This window comes from Poecilia latipinna, unplaced genomic scaffold (genome assembly GCF_001443285.1).
Source record: "Poecilia latipinna isolate Pla-1442-1.1 unplaced genomic scaffold, P_latipinna-1.0 Scaffold1210, whole genome shotgun sequence".
In the NCBI taxonomy this organism is placed as follows: domain Eukaryota; kingdom Metazoa; phylum Chordata; class Actinopteri; order Cyprinodontiformes; family Poeciliidae; genus Poecilia; species Poecilia latipinna.
The window spans coordinates 87,290-111,652 of record NW_015113826.1 but is presented as its reverse complement, the minus strand read 5'-3'; the positions used below and the strand labels follow the sequence as shown (position 1 = coordinate 111,652).

The window sequence follows — 24,363 nt, the reverse complement described above, 5'->3', positions numbered from 1 at the left end:
GCGGGTGACGGTTGCTAGACGTCACGGGTCGTTTAAATGAAAGCAGTGGGGTTCAGGTAGTGCTGTGTGACAAACAAGCTTTTTGCTCGGACATGCAGAGTTTATCTCCAAACACACACGTCTTCACTTTCTACGCGTCGGCTGATCGTGCAAACATGTACACACAGTCGCACAGGCACATGCGCACATGAGGTTCACATTCCAAAAATCAACCCCCTTTGTTTCTGTCGCCCCCCGAAACAGGAATTCGGCAGAGAAGCGTGCTCGTGTGGACCAGACTGTCTCCTCCCCCCACCCTAAGCACACACACACACCACCACCACAACTCTCTCTCCTCCCTTAGTAACCCCCCACTAACATCACCAACAACACACACACCTCCTCAACCCCTTTGTGTGTTTATGTGTGCATGCTGAGAACCCCGGTGACGGATGCTGAGCTTATAAATCTTTTTTTTTTTTAATTGTTTTTCTTATTATTTTAAATAACATGGATGCATTTTATTCACCAGCAGCAGCTTCTGCTGGATGTATGGAAGCCTGCAGGTGAGAATAAGGCGGACCGGGTGAGCGCGTGCGAGTCTCACCTCTCTCCATAGCCAGGACCCGGATTGCAAGAGGAGCCTGTTACCAGGAGCAAGTGCGGCAAAACTGGGACTTTTCCACCATCAGCATCCCTCCTCTCCTCTCCTCGCCTCATCCCTGCTCCTCCTGTGGCCACGCCACCATCCCCTCTTCCCTCCCACCCTCCCATCTCTCCGTCTCCTTCTTCCGTGATCCCAGAATAGCCTCGCACCCCTTATCCCCGGTGGAGTGTTTGGAATTTCGGGGTGACTCGAGGGAAGCTGGAGGATGGATTAGCAGAGGCGGCGCGACGGCAAAACTGGAGCAGCACGCGCGACCACGCCGGGGGGGAAGGGGGCGACGGGACTCGGTGAATTCACGGAGCCCCCGGGACAGAGGTGAGTAAAGCCTTCCGTCCCCTCCGCGTGGATTTACACAGGCGGGCGGGCTGCCTCTCTCCTCCCCGGCGCAAGGAGGTGAGAGGCGGACAACCAGCACATGGCTTTCACGTTTCTGTAACTGATGATCTGAGTCGGTCTGCTTTTTTTTTTTTTTTTTTTATTGGGGGGGGCGGAGATGGGAAATGCCCCTGTTTAAACACTGATTTTTTTTTTTTTTTTTTTTTTTTTGGGGGGGAACAAATAAAAAAAAAAAACTACAGCAATCAAAGCAAATTGAGCATAATGAATCCCTCTAGAAAAAAAGATGCAATCGTCGTGATAATTCTGCACGCTTCATATAAATCAGGATAAAAACGAGTAAGCACAAGGGTTCAGCTTTTATTTTTCTCCTCAGTCTGTGAATTAAGTTGGGTGTTCCCTCCTCCTCAGGACTCATAGAAGGCCCCTCTAGGTCCATGTGAGAGTTAAGAGGCATTTCTAATGGATTCCGCTTGAACTTTTTTTCACAATTTGTCACAGCACAAGCACAAACGTCCAGTGTATTTTTATTGCGATTGTAGACGTTTGAGAATCATGAAGTAGCGAAGTGGAAAGAAAATGGTCACATTTTAGAATATTTTTTTTTATTGCAAGATAAAGCATTCCTTTGCAGGCAGCAGTGGCTCCATGTTTAAGGTCCTTATCCTGCTGGAAGGGGAACCACCGCCCCGGTCTTTTGTATCATATAACAGTTTTTTTTTTTTTTGTCTTTTCCCATCAAAGATTATCCTGCATTTAGCTCTATACCAAAGATAAGGATTCTTTCAGCATGACGCTGTCACCACCATGTTTTATTGTGTGTTGCAACCTGCCACATGTGGGCAGAGTAATTCTGGTCTTATCACACCCAGGCATCCTTTTCTACATATTCATGGGCTCGACAAACTACAAATTGGACTTTTGTTTTAGGGCATTTGTCTTTAATTCTTATTTTAAACCCGGTTTTATGGCGTGCGCAACTAATACTCCCACCTGAGCTGTGTATGTCTGCTGCTCATCCATAGCTATCAAATGATTTCCACGTCTCAGTATGGTTTCTATGACATTTTGGATGGTGAATTGAACAATGCTCTATAAGATGTTAATAGCTCGGGCTGTGGTTTAAAAACCGAATCCTCCTTCATGTCTCACCAACACTTTATTCCTGAGCTGCCTGCTCTGTTCCTTGGTTTTCATGATGCTGTTTGTTCTCTAACGATCTCTGCTGATCTGTTAATAAATAAATGAATCCTTTGAATCGATTCGCAGACGCATAGCTCAGGTCCTGTGCATCGAAGAGACGCAGCCTCAGTTTATGACGCCGCTTATTCAAAGCGAGTCCCCTCGAAGGCTGAAAAGAACAGAACTGACTGAGACAGTCATGTCAAACGGCAACATTTGACCGAGTTGGCTCAATTGCCAAACGTTTAATAAAGAGCAGGATCCCACGAAGCTCATTGAACAGTGAGTAATTATCACCAACATGAATACTTTTGTGATCAAATACTCAGGATTTCATTATAATTTGACTGGAGTACAGCAGACTACCAAATCACATCATTTCAGTGTTTTACTTGCAGCACATGATGAAAACAATCAGCGTTTCTTGAGAGGATATTGACTAGAATAGTGTGTGAAATGATGAAACTGTCAAAACTACAAACTAGACACCACTGGAGCATGTTTCCAGTTTCAGGGATCATAGCTGTGTAGCAGTGTGGCGTGGTTTGGATGCCGATGCGTCGCTTTTGAGATGGCAGCAGTTTGTAAAGTTTGGCTCCCCTCACTATCTCCTGCAGGCAACCTCTCGCCTACCGTCCCGCGCCAGGTTTCCGTCTGTCCTCCAGCTTTTGTTGGTGTTTGGCTGCTTTTTGTGTTTACTGATCCACCGTTCCCATGGATGGGTCACGCTACCCTGGTCTCACCCAACAATGTATTGATAAGGTTCTCTCGTGTGTGGACTCTCAGTTACGTTAAATGTAAATAACAGATCCTCACTTGTTATTGTTTTTAGATATTGTTTCCCAAAATCTGTTGAAATAATAATAATAATGCAGCTTCGAATGGATTTTTAAGCCCAGAGAGCTGGAGCAGCATTCTTCCCTTCATCGACGTTCTCCAGTCATTGTGTGGGATGGAAACCATGCGACATATACTGATTAAAGGTTTTTTCACCCGTGGTCAGGTTAGCTCGGACGTAATGATTTTGATGGGCGTGGAATGTGACTAATGTCATTTTCGTGCTCATTAAAACACTTACTGAACCGACGGAGGGGAACATTCATCTCGGAGGTCGCTTCTCCCACCGGGAAATAAATGCTTCATCCAAGGATAAAAGTGATCACCGAAAACAAGTCTGCATTGATCTGTAATAGCACATGCACTATCCCCCAACGGGACCCAGTCTATATCCTGCAAAACCGTAAAAGAGCTGCTGATTTTTTTCTTTTTCTTTTTTTCTTTTGTCACACATCTGTAGGTAAAGGCCTTACTATTCAAAAGAACTGACGAGATAAAAATAGCTGGGTTTTGTTTACGGTTCAAAAATTGGATAAAGTGGCTGATTTCTAGCATGAAAACAGCCGTAAGAGCGGAGAAATAACCCATAACCTGAAATTCAAAACAAGTAATATTTGGGTTTAATGAATCTGAAATGACAACAGATGACATCCTCCTTTTGTCTAATAATGTATTGTTTTTGTTTTTTGTTTTTTTTATCCAAAAGAGCAATAAAAATCTCGTAAATGTTACCAACATCATGAGTGTAGGCTACACATTAGGACCGCTAGAGCAGTTTGAAAACTGGAATCTGAGGGTTATTTATGTCTTGCAGCAAAAAACTGTGAACCGTCCTCACAAAAAAATAATAATAAAATACTTCATCTTAATTGCTTTGTGACCGTGAAATGTTCAACAAATGATCTTTGATCAACCATCTTTCTTTTTATCCGGTAGCATAAATGTCAGGTAATTGACTTTTATTTGATGGGGTTTTTTTTTTCTTTCACTTAAAAGTTCACATTCATTAAAGTAGAGCAGACCCATTGCAGCGTGATGTCACAAGCTGCTTTTCTTATTTTCTTGTAGTGGATAAGCATGCATGAAAATCTGAGAAGTTAATATTAAAAAAAAAAAAAAAAACTCAAACATGTGCGTTCGCCTGAATATAAACTAAGGTTTGTCAAGAACTTAAGCCTTCATTTTTTCTAGATAAAGAAAGCTTCGTAAATACCTGTCCAGCACAGAATCATAACTCACTTGTGACGTTTAGATAGTGGTTAGCAGTCTTGACTTTTACTACAGGCATATTTATTTCCTTTTTTTACGTTTTGTGAGGGTTTTCACATGACTTCATAAAAATGCAACCATATTAGCGGAATAGAAAATATTAGCAAACAAGCGCTTCAGTCATCTAAAACTTGAATTGTTCCAATCGTGAAAAACTTTTATTCGTTAACACTGTTCTATCAATTTAATTTTTTTAAAGTGTAATTTACGTGCGGGCTTCTCGTGTGCCCCAAACGTTTATCACTTTTTACTTTGCATTTCAGCTTGATTTATTTATAGCTTCTGTTTCTTTAACAGACTATATTCTGGGAGTTGTAACGATTAAACAAAAATACCGAAAAATTAACTTGATAAGTAGTGTTGTGCAGAAGCTTGATACGTTTCTGTCAGTCTGCAGCTTTTATCTGATATTTATTTAAAATTTCTAAGAAAATATTTTAAAAAAATGAAATATTTAACCTAAACTTCTTTATTAATGTCTGCCACTACGGATTTTTGAAATTTTGATAACGTAAGTAAAAAACAACGCTCTATGCACTGTCACTTTCATAAACAGTAAACTTCTGGAGCCGCCTCCAGTCCTCCCACCACAGCTGCTCCCACAAGACCCTGATCAGAGCCGAGTTGATTTTTTGCAGCATTTAACATCTTGTATGAAAATCTGGACTTTTCGTCAAAATGTTTGTTTTTTTTTAAGCTTGATTTGTATTTCAGTCAAACAATGCCAAGAAAAACATTTACTTTGTTGTTAGCATCATTAGCGGTGCTGGCACAGCATCTCCGTGTACATTGAAATATTTCCTACATTGTGCCAAAGTCGAATTGCTAGATTGAGGTTAAAAGTTGAAATATTTAATGAAACATTTTTTTTGTTTTGTTTGCAATCAATTACTATTCCATTTGTTCCCTGCAGCGCTCTGGAGTTTTCTCCTCAGTTATCACTGTTTGAAATAACTTTCACTGCTCTGAATGTTTGCACAAAACACACGCATTTATTTAGCATTTTCCCTCCTTCAAACACTGAAATCTCTCTGCAGAAGGTGATTCATTTCTCCAGGGTCTCCACTGCCAGGAGGCCTCCATGACACACCACGCGTTTTATGTTCGACGCTTAAATGAACTGCCAGTTCCGGAAAGTTCATCTGTTAATACATTTGAAACTTTTCTTCTTCTTTTTTTGGGCAGTTTATATATATATATTTTAAAAAAAGTATTTTTGAGTGTGCAGCATTTGTTGAGCTGACAGCTTAAATGTCCAGAATGAAATCAATCAAAATGTGACGTCCGGCAACACAACGATCATGTTCTCCGGTTTGGTAACCTTAAACCCGATATCCAACCCAACAACTGTATCAAGTCGAACTCTGTCATTGGATCACATTCGCCGGTTCTCTACTAAACAGACATAAAGTGTCTATCAATTTCAACTGATACTCTGTTGAAGCTAGGTTATTCTTGACATTGGAGGCCATTCGTATGTTTGGTACCGACGTTAAATCTCTACGTTATTCTGCAACTTGCGCTTCTTGCTCGCTTTGCCGGACGCATCCATACGCTGCGTTTCACCACCACCGCCGCTGCCTTGTTCACCTCATTCACACATGGACAGGCACAATGCATGCAGACTGCTTACAGTACAGCCCTATCCAAACACTTTCATGATGTTTGCAAGCATGAGTGTACATCAGCTCCAGCCACTTACTAATGTGATGTATCCCAGAGGACGAATGCTGGCGTGATAGATAAACGACCCCCTTTCTCTGAGCCTGGAGCTCATTCTATGTGTGAGTGTGCGTGTGTGTGTGTGTGAGAAATATGAGTTAGGATGAGGTTTAAATGCTGACTGGAGTAGGTCACTGAGACCAAGCGGCTAGCAGGAGTGAGACCCCCGTCCTCAGCATCTTGCTAAGCTGCTTTCAGCCGAACTGGAATCTCTTCCTTCACGGCATCTTCTCCGTTTCTAATTCCAGTCCCTTTTGTCAACTTCCCCTCGACCTCCAAATGTGCATGCTTCTCTTTTGATGTGTACTTATCTCGGTCCTGTTCTTCCTCCCCTCTCCGGCACGTTTCCAGGAGTCATGGAAATTAGATGGGAGAAGTCTTTGATTCTCGGTGCATCACAACGCCTCAGGGTCGGGGTCTCTTATCTCGCCAAAGAAACGATGATGGGAAAAGAAAACCGAAGGATGATGGCTATGAAACGTAGTCGGGCATAGAGAGAGGAAGAATGACAAAAAAGGGAAAGGTGTAATGATGAAGAAAGGTAGATAAAAAATTGAATCAAACATGTCAGAATGGCCTAATCAAAGACCTGCTTTGTAAAGAATAATGAGGTAAAAGTCTGTAAATGGGCAAAGCTAACAGAGACATATACAGAACTTGTGGTTCTCAACGGGGAAAAATGTTCCAAAGTATTGACTCAAGGAGGCTGAATACTTTGCAATTATGTGGTAGTTTAGTAGTTAGAATGGCCTAGTCAAAGGCCAGACCTATTTTTCAAACAATACTTGGCTTAAAGTATGTAAAAGCTGCAACTCTTGGAGTAAAAGTTTGTTCCAAAGTACGTTGGGGGGATAATTACTTTGGAGTTATGTAGTACTTTGTGTTGGTTTACTGCATAAAATCCCAATAAAGTAATTTCTAGAGGTATGAAAACTTTTGCACAAAAAGAAATACCGCCTCAAAAGTAGTCCGTCAGACGTATTTGGCACAGCTAACATTGCGAGAGTGAGGATAAACCGGAGGAGAAATAACACTGAGAGGGGAAAAGAGGTCAGGTGGAAACCGTTAGCAGAATGAAATCAGATATGAAGAAATCAGGTGAAATCAACGAAGAGCAGACGGTACGTGAATGAGAAGTAGCGAAACTACTGAAAAATGGGACAAGGAGATGTGTGAGGCAGAGAGCGAGATTGACAGATACAGAAAGGAAGAGATCAACAGGATGGGAAGGAAGGTATTGGGACGAATAGGGAGCTGCAGGGAGAACCGTGAATATTTAACTCTGTTTGACTTTCCATCTGTGCCTCTGGCCGTTTCCTCTCTCGGAGGCCTTCTGCATGCCTAAAGGTTACTGAAGACACCATACTGTATATATACATATGTATAGTCTGTGTGTATGTGAGTGTGTGTGTGTGGAAGATAAATTTGCGGTAAACAGCTGTTGGGTTGTTGAAATGCTTCCTGTTTTGAAGAACCCAAACAGCTAGAATGTCTTTTGATTATAAAGCAGCTCCAGGTACTGCAAACACACACTCACTGCTAAGCATCCCAGCACAACAGTGGACATCGGTCATGTGTCTATGTTGCAGTAACAACAGTATCACATCAAATGGATGATGATCCGCTGTATAAAAAGGCATCTCCAGTTTTCTCAACAGCGTGAGAAAAGTCAATTTTTCCCCTCCCTTTTACAAATGCATAGTTTACATACACAAACATTGCTATGCCTTAAAAGAATATTGGTAAACCCAATAGGTTTACCAATAGGTTTGAATGTGTTTTTGCATGGTTGGACAAGATATCAGGAAGGAAATTGTCGACCGCCTTATGCCTTGTTCTCCTTTTGGTACAATCTCGAGAGAACTGAGGATGTCGTGTGCATTTGCTCTGAGAGAGTTATATCCAAATCTAAACACCATGGCGATATCCAACTCTTACGCTGGTTGGGAAGGGAACAGGACGACAAAATTTTCAACAATTAGAAAAATAAGCCAAAGTCCTCCGGACATTCCAGCCGATAACCGTTTGCAATGTTGTCCCAAACAGGTTGCGACTGGTCCCACCCCAAGATGACGTCTCCCAAAACCAAAGCCAAGAAGAAGCCACCCAAAGACAGCATGACTCTGCTGCCATGTTTTTATTTTGTGGAGGTACGGATAAGTTGGGAATATGAAAGAATTATTGTTGAAATGCAACAGTTCTTAAATATTTTTATTGAAATTGTCACCTCTGTATATTTCTGGCTTAATCATGTCGACATTAAACCAATATCTGAGCTTTTCTTACACATGTGTTGTATATGCATGCAGCTAAAATGAAACATTCGATAACTTACTCCACTCCAACAAAATAAATCAAATGCTTGTCAGTTGTTGTCCTTGGTTTTGTTTTACGTGTTGTGAATTAACATGTGTGTGTCTTCTCATTCCCGTCCAGCTCCCCATTGTCCTGTCCTCCTTGGTGTCTCTGTACTTCCTGGAGTTGACAGATGTCCTTTCCCCGGCAATGGTGGGCTTCCGTTGCCATGACCGCGACCTCTCCATGCCTTACGTAGAGACTGGAGATGAGCTCATCCCTCTGCTGATGCTGCTGAGTTTGGCGTTTGCCGGCCCAGCCGCTTCCGTAAGTCCGCCTCGCGACTTTCAACGCAAAGCAGCGCGCCGTGTTATATTTGCGAAGTTGAGGGAAAAGGAAACTCTGCATCTGGTGGCGAAAGGCAATCTCACTGCATGATGCTGCCACTGCTGTGTTTCACCATAAACCATGTATTTAGTTTTCAGTGTTATTTTTGTGCTACACGATTTGGTTCGGATTGTCCTTTATAAATTTGTTTACTGTCCTGTTTAAGCAAAAGCAACACTTTTTTTCTATACACATGCATGAAATATGACTAATAATTAGTTGTGAAATTTCATCTTACTAGCTACTCTGTCAAGCACCTATGAGTAATCTGAAGTATGCTAATGTGCTTTTTGAGCAGATATTCTTGGTGGGTTTGTGTCTAAAATAAATTTGTTCGATTCATGTTGTGCAAATGTTGCTCAGTTGTACACAGACCTCCAGTTCACCTCACGGCACCAACGTCTTACTACTGTAGAGTTTCCTAAGCCTCATGCAAATTCCAGTGAAATACAAAAGTCACACAAATAGGCAAATGTCTAGCAAATTCAGTCTGCCCTCTCTAATGCAATATCGATGTTTAGAGTGATAAACATCCAGATTTCCATTAAACATTATAAGTCAGCCCATGCCCCCCCCCCCACCCCAAATCGGTAGACACCAACACACACTGCTGCAATCCATCAGCAGCATGGAAACGAGCAGCGATCATTTGTCACTCTGATTGGAAGTGATCACTGTTCGATAGCACCTTGGTCTGCTTTCACCCCGCCGTACCTTCCCACGGTAGATCAAAATCACAGACATCTCTACCCGACGTGAATAGCACTTTAACACTTTTACTCGTTTGTGTTTGTCCTACTCTGCTCTTCCTGTCTTGCAAAATGCAAGCAGCTGAAAAAGCCAATCTTTTCCCCTTCTCGTCATTGCTGGCCGTAGATCATGTTGGGGGAGGCGGTGATGTACTGCATGCAGTCCAAACTGAAGACCTGCCCCAAGTCGGAGGGCAGCATCAACGCCGGAGGCTGCAGCTTCAACTCGTTCCTGCGCAGGACCGTGCGCTTTGTTGGTACGTCCGGCCTCCAGGCCCGTTTAGAAGTCACAAACAAGCTACAATAAGTTTACTGGGAATTTACACTCAATCCACACTGGTCAAAATTTGTTTATTTATACAAACTTCCACTAATACTCAGTTAAATGTGACTTAGCGAGAGTCATTGTGGCAATCAAGATTTGGTATAATTACTGTTGGATTGTGGGAGCGAATTATCAAAAACTAGTTTAGTCACATTGCAATGAATCAATTTCCGATTATATTTTATCACCTGTGTATTCTGGACCAGGTTCACAGCTTCAACATAAATTTGTTGTTGTTCATTCATTAGATTCTGTCGGACATAAAGTTTAAATATGCATATACATTGAAAATAATGTCTTTCACCGATACAGATTGTTATAGTACATTTGAAACTTTTTGTCAACTTATTTCATTCTATTTTTTTTCCCACATAAAGATTAAGTTTATTGTAGCCAATTCCCCCCCCCCCCAAAAAAAAGTTGCTCTTACTTACATATGGTAGCGTATTTGCATCCATGCTAAAAAAGCCAACCACTTTAAAGGAACTCAGCAGTCTTGTTCAAGTAGAAAGGTCAAATATACACGTTGTTGAGGTGCAAGCTGCTACAGGGCATTTCAGCTAATGTTGTTAGTTTATATGTCTGCGTAGCTTTTAGGATGTTCCCCCTGTTTGGATGAAAGAAAATTCTCAGTCGACGCCCACTTCTTATTTTCAAAAATCACAAAAGTTTTCAGACGTACCTCAGGCTGCGGTTATCCAAGTTCAGCTGAGCCTTCTTTGTAGAGCGACAATTTTACTGTGATCCAAAGTTCCCAGTGAGTCCCGACTTCATTTCGTTTTTCAAAGTAAAGAAATAAGCTTATTACAGACATTAAATGAAGGGTGACTTAAAATGAAATCGACTTAAGAAGCTGAGATAATGAAATACCCGAGGCAAACTTTGAGCTTTGAAGCCAAAAAGAGAAATTAATTCACTTTCCCGTATTTCTCTGCCTGCGTGCGTGTGTGTGTGTGTGTGTGTGTGTGTGTGTGTGTGTGTGTGTGTGTGTGTGTGCGCGCGAAAAATGCATCAGACTGACAGCTTATGGTGTCACTTCAGGTTGCTGCAAATTCACGCTGGTTTTTTTTTTCCCCCTTCACTGCAACACGTGTCTCAGAAATGAACCGCTCTGTGTTTGAGGAAGGCATTGGGTGTTTTTTTTTTTTTTTTTTTTTTTTTTCGGTTCATTGAACCTCCGTTGCCTCTCTTTCTCTCCTTCAGGTGTTCATGTGTTCGGTCTCCTGGCAACAGCCCTGGTGACAGATGTCATCCAGTTGGCTACCGGTTATCACGCCCCTTTCTTCCTCACCGTGTGCCAGCCCAATTACACGGCTCCGGGAGTGTCATGTGACAACAACGCCTACATCACGCAAGACATCTGCATGGGGAAAGACCAATATGCAATCATGTCAGCAAGGTAAAAAAAAAAAAAATTGCTTGTATTTATTTATACAATATTAAACGTGTGTTCATTTAGTATTTTAACACGCCTTGCAAGAATACAACTGGCATTAGAATAGTCAGAGCTGTTTGTTTATTTATTTAGGATTTCATGAAATTAAAATTGAAATAATAAAAAAAAAACTTAGATGTTCTTTAAGTAAAAATGTGCATGTGGCTGTGTTCAGGAGGGGCATTTTGGATTCAGGTTTGCCGCTACAAGATGCTCTGTAGAGGGGATCAGACAAACAAGCTCCAGCGAGTCGGTGTGAAAGGCATATTAGATCCGTACACAGGAATGATCACAGCTTAGCGGCACTGATACAGGGATAATCCCAGTAACTGTATTACAAGTGTGCATGTGAGTGCTTCTCCTCTCAAGGGGAGCCATTATTAAAATACCTACAGACGTAGCTGTTTTGCATAGGACGACACGTTTTCTATTATTATCTTTTGTCACCGGGGACGGCGGGACGGAGAGAATGGCTTTGAGAGGCAGAGGAAGAAATTGACGGAGATGTGTAAAAATTATTTCTATGAAGCACTTTATGTTTTTTTTTGTTTTTTTTATATAAGAAGCTTTGATGTCTCACCTCAGTCAGATTCAATTCCGCTTACGTACCCCGGTGTGCCACATTCGTGGTTAATGGAGTTGAAATCCGAGGGCATTCATTAGGACAGGTGAAACAAGTTGTCGTGTCATGTATTGCACCTTTAAAACAAATTCAGCATTTTTTTTTTACACGTAAAATTCTGAAAAGTGTGGTGTGGTCTTAAACAACCCTCAACAATATCTGTAAGTCTTCTGTCTCTACCAGCAATGACCCAAAGACTGAAATTTTTGGACGTTCTATTTTTGTGAAATTGTTCCAAGATAAGTCAGACTAAATTAAATGTAAATAACGTAAATGTCATTTACATTACATGAATTTCCTGGCATCCATCTCCCAAGCCTTGCCACAGATTGTAAATAGATCTGGGCTTTGACTAGTCCATTCCAACACATGAACAATGGTTGAGCATTGTTTGAAAAGAATAAAAGAGAAGGATTAGTCCTTCCAGGATTACCCTATATTTAACTCTGTCAATCTTCCCATGAACTCTGACCTGCTTCCCTGCTCAAGCTAAACATTTGTTCTAGCTACTCTTCTGTAAAAGTCGGGGCATGCATGACGAATAGCTGTCCTATCAAAAATATTCTCCTACCTGAGCTGCTGACCTCTGCAGTTTCTCCAGAGTTACCAATGGTTCGTTTGGATGCTCCTCTGATTTATGCACTGCCTGGTCTATCAGTTTAGGCAAACAGCCATGTCTGTGTAGGTTTGACAACGTGCCAAGCTCTTTTCGTTTTTGGACGTTGAACAGCTTACGACATTGTTTTATAACCCAATCCTGCTTTAGACTCCTGAAACATTATCCCTAACAGGAAGCAGATGAATTTATACTGAGATATTCATGTTTTGCTGGGTATCTTTTAAAGGCAGTTGGTTGGACTGGATTTTATTTAGGGGTATCATAGTAAGGTTGAATATAATTGCAGACCACAATTTCAGAGTTTTGCTCACAAAACCGTAATCCACTTACCAATTATAGCCTACTTTGTATTTGTCACCTAAATTCCTAGGAAAGTACAAGTAAAAAAAAAAAAAGGCTTAACAACATCTATCTTTATTTCCCCACTTCTAATTTTCCTGCTCTTTTCCTGTAGGAAAACCTTTCCATCCCAGCATGCTACGCTGTCTGGCTTCGCAGCTGTGTATATCTCTGTAAGCACTTCAACTTACTAAGATTCTACTAGCATGATGTGTCTGTGGATGGATGCTTATTCATAACCCTGGAAAAATACTCAGTTAAATCTGTTTATATTTGGGTTTTTTTGTGTGTGTGTGTGTGTGTGTGTAAAATCCAAAGTGACACATTCCAAATCCACAAGGAACAACATGCGGTCAGCCGTGACTATACTTTTCTTCTCCGTTTCATCAACGCTTAGCAAAATAAATAGATATTTTACTTTTTTACCAATTATATGAAAATAAAAGTTAATATCTTTTAAATCATACAAGAGTTTCACTGATCAGAGTTTTTATGGCCAAATACTTAGAATGGATTCTGCAAACCTTTGACTTCAAGAGTTATGAATAAGAACCAAGTACTAATATTTTGTAGTAAATTAAAACAATGATTTGATCTAAAGCATCTCAAACATATAGAGCTTTCTCACTGCATCACTTATGATCAATGCAGTATAAAGAGGTATCTATAAATAAAACTCAGCTAAGAACAAATACAGCATATTTACTGATTTACATGGCAGAGAACAGCTCACTTTTTTTTCTTTTTCTTTTTTTTTGCTTAACACACCTCAATATGTAGATGTATGCTATACCAGTTCAAGACATGCTAATGTTTTCTGCAATAAAAGAAAAAATACAGCCAAGTCTGACTTCATATTTGGCAGAAAAAAGGTGATTTACTGTAAGATACCCGACTGTTAACAATGCCAGCCTTTCTGTCAAAAACAATCATTAGGAATTTCTATAGACAACAAACAGAACGCCACAATGTCTGAGAGAGGACGCTGACTGTGCTACTCTGCTCTGCAGTCACGCATTTCAGTATTATCTCAAAACAGACTGAATGATGACAGATGGGATATTTTCAAAGTGTTCTAGCAGAGTCCAATTAGCACAGTCAGTGTTACTAGTTTTGAAAATAAGCCTCTGTGAGTGTGCATAAGTGGAGTCTTGCCTTAACAGTGAGAGTTTCAAAAGATTCACAACGTTTCCAAATCCAGCATTTCCCCTTACAGATACAATTAGATTCTGCGAAACGATAAAAACAGAGCAATCTTGCCGTAATGCGCTTAGCTTTCTCTTATTAGTTGACATTTTAAAAGCAGTGGCCTGAAGGATCTGGCAAGACGCGTCTGTAAAAAAAATATAGATTTTTTTTCTTTCCGGATTCCTTCTGTCTTTTGTGGCTCCTCTGACTTTGCCCTTAAACATTGACACTGGAGTTATAGAACCTGGTTTACAGTAGGTATGACGCATTCACTGATCAGACAAAAGCAGGATTTTTACTTTTCCAATTGGTCCACCACGCATATAACCACATGATATCTATAGGCGTGTCTCTAAAAATAACCAGAACCAGTGATCCGATTTTTGGTTTTCAAAGTTGATTATTTCATTCATCTTTGGTGAATATTAGTTCTTGATGTGTCTGTACTGTGCTGCAAAGTATCGTTGTTTTTCATCATTCCAACACCATCCCATCTGCACACACACACGCGCGCGCACGCACACACACTCATCCTCATCAGTGGCTACATAACTGCTGCATCACTGGATCCTGTGTGTCCTCATTAAAATTCACTGAAAAGGCACTGACTGACATCTGTTACAAGACAGTAAGGAGGAAAAGAGTTGCTTGCTGTCTAATCTGTGCTCATAGGTATTTTTTCTCAATTAATGGTGTGCATTTATTCCTCTGTTCAATTCTCAAAAAGTTTCTTTTTTTTTGTCACATTCTAAGATTATGAACAAACGAAGAGGCAAGAGAAAAATCTCCTCACACAAACATATTTTGGGTAAATCTATATGGGAGAAATTTCTCATTGCTGACAGGTTTTCCCTCTTCCTATGAAGAGTAGGATTTTTTTTTTTCCTGCTCAGTGGCCTGTGGACAAGCTTGTTAAAATAGGTTATTTTTTTTGCAAAGCCTGCCATTCTGTCACTCAGCTGTCTTCTATTTTATGCAGTCAAAATACAGTAGGCATGCCGGAAATGTGAATGCAGCGAAAAATATATTCTTGTTTTGTTTTTTTTTTCCTTTCCTGCTCAGTCATCAACTCTGTTTCTGTCAAAAGATGTCAAACTGTTCAACTGTGCACACGCCATTCCTTTTCCTACTAGCTAAACAGAAGCAACATAATAATCTTTTTAATAAGTCATGTTTCGCTGGTGCAATTCGTGCCCTATATTTTGTTTCATATTTTGTCTCATTACAACCACACAGTTTATGTGATTAACTAACCCAGTTCAGCTCCAATTAGTCAACAGTTTGTCTTTCTGGAGACGTTTCTCATAAATTGGTCTGAGGGGGGAGATGTGTCATATCGTTTATCATGTATTGTGAGAAATTACTTATCACAATGAGAAATTTGACATATCATTAATGCAATAGATTACAATTAATGACGTTTAAGACACCCCAAAACTGTCCTTATTGTCGGGATTGATAATTTTTCTATTTTCTCCACCGTTTGTTCAATAAAAAAGCATGAATAAATACAAGCAAATTTGAAAATAGACTTTCTTTGTGCACCTTAGTTGTTTGTGGGACTGTCATGTAAATGCACAGCTGCCTAAAAAATAATAAACAGATTTTATCATCATGTTTATCATAGTGACAATAGTACAAAATACTGCCCCGACATCCTGTTTTATTTGCAAGTGTCAGAGTGAAGGGGACAGAATACACAGGCATACATCTTTCAAGTTTTTATCAGTAAAACATTGAAAATCACACGTCCGTTTCATTTCACTTCACATTTATGTGCTAAAAAAAAAACCTGAATAAATGTGAAAAAAAAATTAAAATGAAGCGTGTCAAACTGCCTCTTGATCCCCCCACATGTCTGAACTCTGTCTTTTGCCAATCCGTGCATGTCTCTCTCCACACAGATGTACTTCAATACCAGCATCAATAGCACGACTAAGCTGCTGAAGCCCCTGCTGGTGTTTGCCTTCTGCATGGCCGCGGGCCTCGCTGGCTTGACTCAGATAACGCAGCACCGCAGTCACCCGATAGACGTCTACGTGGGGTACCTCATAGGAGCTGGCATCGGAGTCTATCTGGTGAGTTGAGAGAAGAGCGACCGGGACGGTGTGACGTACGCACGGAGCGCAGTTCCTGTCGCCCTTCAGACGATTTAGAGTCAAAGCAAATGGAAGCAGGGGTCAATCATTTTGATCTGTTTAATGCAATCATCTTTCTTTTTTTTTTATTTGAATTTCAACATAAAAAGTTGTTAGCTTCTCATTTAGGACCTAGTTTCTCCTCCAAAGTGTATTAAAGAGTCAGTATGCAGAATGGTTACTTTTTTTATTATTATTATTTTTATTATTAATCTGTTAAATGGTCGTATTGTCTTTCTTTGAACAATGTCACAGCATGTGCTAACAAATTCTTGATTTTTTGCACCACTTCCACTCTCCCTGTGTGGCTTCCATATTTTTTTTCTCTCTGCATTTTTTTTTTCACATACTATTTATAGCTATTTCTATTAAGGAGGGGAAGCGAGAGAGAATAAATAATCCGATAAAGATTCTCTGAAGAATTTCACACTTCGTTTTAAGAAAACTTGTCGTTGCCAATTTCCACGCTTCTCCTCTTTCTCTAGTCTCTCACTTTTTGAAAGGAGGAGCGATTTCTGACGTTTAAGGAGTGAAGGAAAGAGAGGGAAAGACAGTGATTCAAACTGACCTTAGGCATAGCAAAAATAGGGAGAGACAGCTATTCACGTACACTCTCCACGCTAATAGAAAAACATCCAAAAAACATTAAAGATGCTTTCACACTCATTACTTAATATGTATAATACTTCCGTCTCATACTTTTTTCTCACTCCGCCCTGTGTCTGTTAGGCTGTGTACGCAGTTGGAAATTTTAAAGCATCAGAGGAAGATTCTCCCTCTTTGCAGCGGCTGACATCGGTTCATCACAAGGACGGGCTTAGGGTGTTGACCCAGCGGAGCCACGATTCCCTGTACAGGAAGACTCCCAGGGTGTCAGAGAGCAGGGAGGAGCTGGGGGCCGGGCTGGGGTCCGGAGCCCGCAGTAAGGTGAGGAGGGACAAGGCGTCCCTGGCCTCGCTGAAACGAGCCAGCGCTGATGTGGAGCTCCTGGCGACGCGTGGCCCCATGGGCAAGGAAACCATGGTAACCTTCAGCAACACCTTACCCAGAGTCGCAAATGGCAACAGCCCCATCTCCCCCTCCGACGAGCCAGTCGTCACGCAGCGCCACATGACGTTCCACGTGCCCTTCGATCCCCAGAGGTCCCGGCAGCTGGTGTCCGAGTGGAAGCAGCGCTCGCTGGAGCTCCGCAGCCAGAGCTCCAGAGACGAAGACGAGGGAGAGGACGAGAGGGACAGAGGAGGCGGCGGCGGGGCGGCTGCGGGGGAAGGAGAGAGCAAGGGGATGCCTTCGTCTCTTTACCCGACGGTGCAGGCCAGCAACGTTACCGCCACGCCGGCAACGGCGAGGATGGCCGTGGCACCGCCGCTGGTTCACATCCCCGAAGAGGCCTCGCGGCCTCCACCCGTTTCCCCCAAGAGTGCCAAAACGAGAGCCAAGTGGTTGTCACTCACAGAGGGAGGAAGTGTGAAAGAGCCTGGATCAGGACCCATCGCGGTGTCGACTCCCAGGGTTCCCAATACGCAGCCCAACCAGCCTCCCAGCCAGCAAAGAGTCACTCAGGTGAGAACGATGCTAGAAAACTCTTTTTATGCTTCTTAAAGTGGGGGGAGGTATTGTGTAAAATCTTTTTTTTTTTTTTTTAGTTTTATGTCATGTCATATTATTCCCTCGTCTCAAACATACCTTGAACCTAAAACGCTCCTTTGATTCTTTCATACATGTGTGAGGAATCTTTGAATTTCCCATAGTAACCATTCCGCGGTACCTAATCATTTGCTCATACAAAGCACCGCCTACTTCTACAAAACTCCTTCTTGGAGCTCAGTCTCCAGCTGAGCGTTCGCCTCACAGAGCATCCCTACCCCACGCCTTCCTCACTCAGTTCCTCCAGACTAGCGGCAGCGGCAGTTAGCAAACACCTGATTGAACTGCATATGTAGAGCTCATCATAAAAAGCTACTTTTCACACTGGTGCTCCTAAGAACAGTTGTATATGGCATCATAATGGAGCATTGTTGTGATGACATGCTGAAAGCGGAGAGTAGGTGCTTCTTAAAGACAGAGGCTCCGTTTTAAGGCGTCAATTTGCGAAGTCAAGATATATTTGATATATACAGCATTTGTATGTTGAAGTTAACATAGTTGATTGTGCTACAAAATAGCAGTCTGTGGCATTTTTGGGGTGGTACCATGGAAAATACATTTTAACACTCAAACGGCATAATTCCAATTTTCATAAATACAGAGGCCACCTTAAAATGTTGTAGATTGTGTCACATTAGATCTATAAACTTGTATGTCTTTCTGGGATCATTAGCAAAAAGTCAATAATTTCTCGTTTCACAATTATGTGCTCCTTTTTGGTCTACCGTGAGAAATACAATGATTTTAGTGATACATTTTACAGGGCCCTGTATAGTTGAACAGGAGAAGTGATTTAGCAGCTGCCAGATGCTGGACAAACTAAATAACTCTGATTTATTTAGGCAGTAATCAAAGCCAAACACTGAAGGAAACAATTTGCCTGAGTAGTTTTCTCAGTTATTCCCTCATTAGGACTGTAATTGTAGTGGACATTAACATGTTGCTGTCATCATATAGTTTATACGTTGACTGCTGCCCCTTCCTGCAGGTCATAGCCATGTCGAAGCAGCAGGGTCACGGAGGAACCACTCCGTCGGCCAAGACATCAGAAGGGGGTTCCTCTTCGGGCGGTGGCTCCAACTGCTCTGAATCGCCGTACTACCGCATCCCATCCGATAGAGACAGCTGCACCGGCAGCAATCCGGGGAGCGTCGCCGGCAGTGGGAGCATCGTCACCATTGACGCTCACGCCCCCCACCACCCGGTGGTGCGCGTGTCAGCCAGCAACGGCAAGCCGTGGGAGTGGAGGAACACCATCAGCGGCAACATGATGAGTGCCGACACGTCGGGCGACAAGCACCGCATGGCTCTGCAGCGGCAGGACAACGTCTGCCACTACAGGGACTACCGGACGCTGCCGGGGAAAACGGACTCGCTCGGCTCTTCCACGACCAGCGGGAGTGCAGAGGTGGGGGTGGGGCTGGGAGTGGAGCTGCCCCCGCCACCCCTTCCCACGGCCTCCTCGCCTCTGCCTCCTCCGCCTCAGTTGTCTTCCTCCCCTCTTCCACCACCTCCATCCCCTTCCCCGTTGCCTCCGCCTCCACACTCAGGCCCTACTCCCATGCCTCCACCTCCTCCTCATTCTAGCTCCCCTCACATTCCCCCACCCCCTCACCCGTCTTCCTCACAAATGCCCCCACCTCCTCATCCATCCTCCTTGCAAATGCCCCCCCTTCCTCACCATTCCTCCTCACAAATGCATCCTCACCCTTTATCCAACCAGATGCCTCCACCTCCTCACCCATCTGCCTCTCCGCTACCTCCTCCTCCTCTTCCCTCCTCGTCCATGCCTCTTCCCCCCCACCCTTCCCACTCCGGCATGCTTCCCCCTCCGCCCCACCCTGACCTGCTGATGGACAGCCACGGTCAGGCCCTATCCCGCTCCTCCACCCTGCCCCGCCGGCCCTCAGTGTCGTCCCGCAGCCACGCCGAGCAGGAGCACTACTACAAGGCCATGCAGAATGAGAGGATGTTATAGTTGGGGAGAGGCGGGGAAGACAACAGACATCGTCTCAACATTAGAGATTGTACTTGAAATGACAGAACTGAGGAAGGCATTACAACAAACCAGGCTGCAACAGGTTGGTAGAGATTTCCGACTTCTGAAAAATGACAAAAAGGTTTGGAGCCACCAAGGGCGCCAGGGACTGTAAGGAGGTCTTGCCGCTTAAAAAAAACTCAGCAGGGTGGCTGTTTTTCCTCGTCTCTCTCGCTTATCCTGCCACAGCACCAGCCAAGACTGAGACGAGGAAAGAGAGAATGAAGGAAAACAAGACAGAAAGGCAAAAAAAAAAAGAATGAAAAAAGTGAAGCCCGCTTGTGCTTTTGCCTCCGGTTTTGTTAGCATCTCTGGAGTTTCTTTAAGGACGGGTTCAAAAGAAGGAGCTGAGAAAGAGATATCACAATGGATGGTGTGGGATTTGCTAAATCAAGTTCCCCTAGGGAGGAGACTGAGAAAACAACTACAGGCAATGCATGCTCATCTGAAACCAGAGCAGCCATTTGAGGTTTTCCTGTGATCTCTTTTTATCCAGCTAAAACACTCTTGTTCCAATGCACCGTACAGCAGAGAATATGGCCAATTCAGCAAATTTAATCACAGGTTTAGGAGTATTAACTACAGCTCACAAAGGCTTGAAAGTGAGGCCATTGTCTTTTTGATGCCAAGCAGGTGTATCAGCATGCACCAGATATGCTCGACTTAGGAAGGAGAGGTGAGTATAAATAGGATCATGCACCGCTGGGCAACCTCCTATACGGACGTCACTGAATGGATAATGGCTGTGAACATTAGAGGCAGTGGAATGGAAAGAGAATCGCTTCTGAAATGAAAAGTACAGCAGGGGCACTCGGCACAAAACGCTGGGCTCACGGTGGGACTTTTCTGCGAGCGAAACTCGCCACGGATTGAAGATCGAAGCCGAAACACGGAACGTAGACGAGTGTTTTGTTTATGAACCCATGCCAGCATACGCTTCTCAACCGCGTCCCCCGTTGAAGTGTCAAAGTCGCTCCAGCCGGCGAAGCTAACCTTCCCATCCAGCACGTCTGAAGCAGATGGAGGGCTGCGTTGCACAAGTTTCATAGATCAACACGGACACACTTTTCAAAACAACTCCTGAGATATCTGTTTGTAAAATTTTTTTTTAGATATATTATCCAGGAGAGCTCTTCAGGAATACTCAAATGTGTTCATTTACAACTTTGTCAAAACTGGACTGTTGTCAACTGTCATTCACCTTTTGTGGGCTAAGAGTGACTTTCACTCTTGTTAGTCTTTTAGTTATCGCACCATCACTTCTTTCTTTTTTAATAAAAATACATCTTAATACAGGTGAGATTGCTCTTTGGGAGCCTTAAGGAATTTTAAATGAGTCACACTCATTTCCATTTTTTCTGCGCTTTTGAAGACTTTGATCACTAGTTCATGTCAATGAGGGATTCAGAACAAAACGTTGAAATAATCAGGTTGTATTAAATTCCTTTCTTTTTTTATTTGTTTTGCATCACAAATCCAATCATTCTTCCATCACCAACTTTGTTCCCTTGGTAATTTTCTTTAGAAATAATCTTTTCTGATAAATCCAGGCTCCTATTTTAAACCAGATGTGTAACCTTTATTTTAAAGCTTTTTTATTATTATTGATGGTTGAAACCCATTGAGAATTTGAATCCTGCTTTTATGGCAATTTAACATTTCAAAAATGAGGAGCCTTATTTTGAGAAAAGTCTGTTAGCTATACTGTGAAAGTCCTTTTGTTTTTATCCTTCTGTCACGGTTTCTCTTAGTATATTTGGTGTCCCTGGTTACCATAGTGATTCCCACATTTTCTGGCTGGCAGAATGTGACTTTCTTGCTTAGAGCCAAGTAAAATGATACATGACAGAAACGTCTAATCAAATGGCTGCTGTTTTAGCCCCATAGGTAGCTATAGGGAAGGTTTTGAAACCATACAAAGCACCAGGGTCTGCTACTCAATCTGGGTGATTTTCGTATTTCTACTTTTGTAGAAGCTATGCCGATGTAAATACGCCTTCAACACAAGACATAACGAGAAGAATCCCTTTCAACTAACGTTAGTCGATGGACGAAATCCTTTGATCTACCTGAGCTCTGGGGGGATTCGACAGAAAACTGTCAAATTCCTCCAATGGCAGACTCACTGTTTGAAAGTAGACGCATTTCCATGCACAGCTGCAGAAACGGTCGTGTGTCGGTTGAGGTCTGTGGTTGTAAGGCTGGGTTAAAAGGAATATTTAAATTGAAATTCCCAGGCTTCTTTGGCGCTGAGAGAATTTAATAATGTAAGAGAGAGTTCTTTTTCAAAGCATTGTCTGATTAAAATGAGAAATTTGTGTAAACCATGTAATATTAAGTTTACTTGTTTATCTTGAAGTTAAATTATGACGCTAAGTGGAATTATTGCTGCTTGTCCTGCTGAAATTAATGGGTAAAATAGCCGTTTAGCTTTAAACCCAAGAGAACTGAAACAACAAATTAACAGATATTTCCTAAAAATACTTCAAATGTATTAATTTTACCCCTCATCAAATATTAACCAACACGATCACTGTGTTAGGCCCTCAAAGCCCCAAAATGTTAATTGAAATTTGCAAAAAAATATTTGAAAACTCAAAACAAAATTCAAGGTAACGCTAAAGGTTTAGCTCGTCAATACATTTTTTTTTTTTTTTTTGCCATTGAAAAGATCATTTTTGTGTTCCTGACAACCCTTTAGTTTTAGCCAATAGGTCCTGTAATACACTTAATTACAAGACACAAAGGTAAATACTCATACAAACTAACACAAAAAATTGTCTAATTATGTTGTAGGGCAAGAAAAAACATTTAAAGGGTTTATTTTATTAGCTAAAAAAAAAAGTAATTAAGGATTTCTGTAATTTATTTTATCAGCTGCACAATAAACAGTCTAAATGAATGGACCCTTGGTAAAGATGTGTCGCAATTTGGTAGCAGAATCTCGCACTGAAAAGTAGAATTAGAAATCCAAAGTTACATGTTTGTTGGTCACCATTTCCATGTTTAATGAAGCTAATGTTACTTTCATCAAACCAAAGAAGAGTCAGGTCCCAGTTAAAGTCTTACAATTTCACAAACTCCACAAGTTTATGATAGTGATGGTAAAAATTATAACTATTTCCTGGCATTCCCCCCAAATATCAATTTGACTTGTAGATAGCATGTAATAGTTGATGTGTCACATCATATTTACATTTCATAGAAACAGGAAGTAATGAATTTTTAATGAGAGATTCCTAGAAAGTCTGACCAGGTTGGAAAAAACATCAATAGTTATTTTATAGGAATTGTTTGGGTTCTAATAACCGTGCTACTGATGATTTTCTCTCCCCGCCCCCCACTGAATAATTGGGTTCAAACTAAATGTTGGCATTGTCTCAACTTTTCACTGTGAGATTATTCTACTGCATTAAAGTACTTATTTATTTTAAGGCATATCTTTACCACATTTCCTTTGCCTATAAGAAAAGGAAGATTTGCACAACCCCTTGGTGCTCCTTTTGAACTACCCCAACACCTTTTTGTCCGTTTATATCTTGTATAAAGTGTTTCCTTTTTTTCCAGACAGAAGATTTCTCATTTAATCACACGTGGTTCATTTTGGCCACTAATTTGATTGTACTTTTTCAAAACACAGACTCGACGACGGGTGACATCGTTGTCCACCTGCTCACCCCTAAAAACCCCAAGAGGTAAATAGCCTGATTTTGTAAAGTTGTCCTAGGAAGAGGTTCTGTTAAATGAAACAAGTTGTGTGTGTGTGTGTTTTTTAGAGGTGCTTCTCAGACGAGGAGCTGGTAGTTAAGTTGCCTGTCACTTTGTGCTGCATGTGTGTAAGAGTGTGTGTGTGTGTTTTTTTTTTAACGTTAGTACTTAAACCTTTTTGAAAGAATAATCCTCTGGTGAATATGCTACAGCTTTGAGCCCAGTTTGACTGTAAGATATTTGAAATTACTTAATATTATTAATACTATTATTATTTAAAAGTCCTCTTTTATGGGCTAATGTTTTCTATCTGTGGTGATGTGTAACACTGATAACTTTGTTGAATAAAATAAATAACGTCTGCTTAACTAAGGGTTGATCTCGTGGTGCTAGAAAACAATGCGTTGCGTTCATGAGGCAGCACTCAAAATAGTGAGTGAGGTCGATGCCACGGCGGCGTTTACCGCCACCCTGATGGAAAGGATCTTCCTCATCGATTCTTGGGTTAAGAGAACTTTCTTCCTCATTCCGCACTTGAACACACACAAATGTGTGTAGTAAATGTAGAAGAAGCACATTTGCAGTGCAGCATTTCTCTCTCACTCTCTGCACGGTCTAGTGTCAAGTTTCTGAAATGAATTCTTCTACGTTGTTGGTCGGTCCTAAGCGACGTCTAGAAGTCTAGAATAAAACAAACATTGTGTGAGGTCTCCTTATGTTTTAGAAAATGGAGGAAAAAATTTCCCAAAGTTTTTTTTTTTTTTTTGTCAAAGCCACAAATATTGCTTACTTTGACTTTATGTGGTAGACCAACAAATGCAAGATAAATGGTTAAGTGGTTTGAAAATAAAATTAAGTGAAAGGTAAAGGAACATACCAGC

General features: G+C 41.7%; 1 protein-coding gene across 1 annotated transcript; it reads left to right on the top strand.

Moving 5' to 3' along the window:
* The first annotated feature begins 255 nt into the window (after nt 1-255).
* Nucleotides 256-23,850, top strand: LOC106960666 (lipid phosphate phosphatase-related protein type 3-like). The gene is made up of 9 exons (XM_015053877.1): nt 256-961; nt 8,039-8,142; nt 8,429-8,614; nt 9,551-9,680; nt 10,952-11,147; nt 12,879-12,936; nt 15,856-16,029; nt 16,819-17,652; nt 18,725-23,850. Exons 2-9 carry the CDS (start codon nt 8,062-8,064, stop codon nt 19,712-19,714), a joined length of 2,649 nt encoding a protein of 882 aa, XP_014909363.1. The 5' UTR covers nt 256-961; nt 8,039-8,061; the 3' UTR covers nt 19,715-23,850.
* The last annotated feature ends 513 nt before the right edge of the window (nt 23,851-24,363 follow it).

What these genes read in the sequence shown, in the direction of transcription:
- LOC106960666 (XM_015053877.1), top strand. Translation starts at nt 8,062, where the DNA reads ATGACGTCTCCCAAAACCAAAGCCAAGAAGAAGCCACCCAAAGACAGC. An exon ending in CATGTTTTTATTTTGTGGAG is followed by an intron (nt 8,143 to 8,428) that starts GTACGGATAAGT and finishes ATTCCCGTCCAG; the next exon opens with CTCCCCATTGTCCTGTCCTC. An exon ending in CTGGCATCGGAGTCTATCTG is followed by an intron (nt 16,030 to 16,818) that starts GTGAGTTGAGAG and finishes TGTGTCTGTTAG; the next exon opens with GCTGTGTACGCAGTTGGAAA.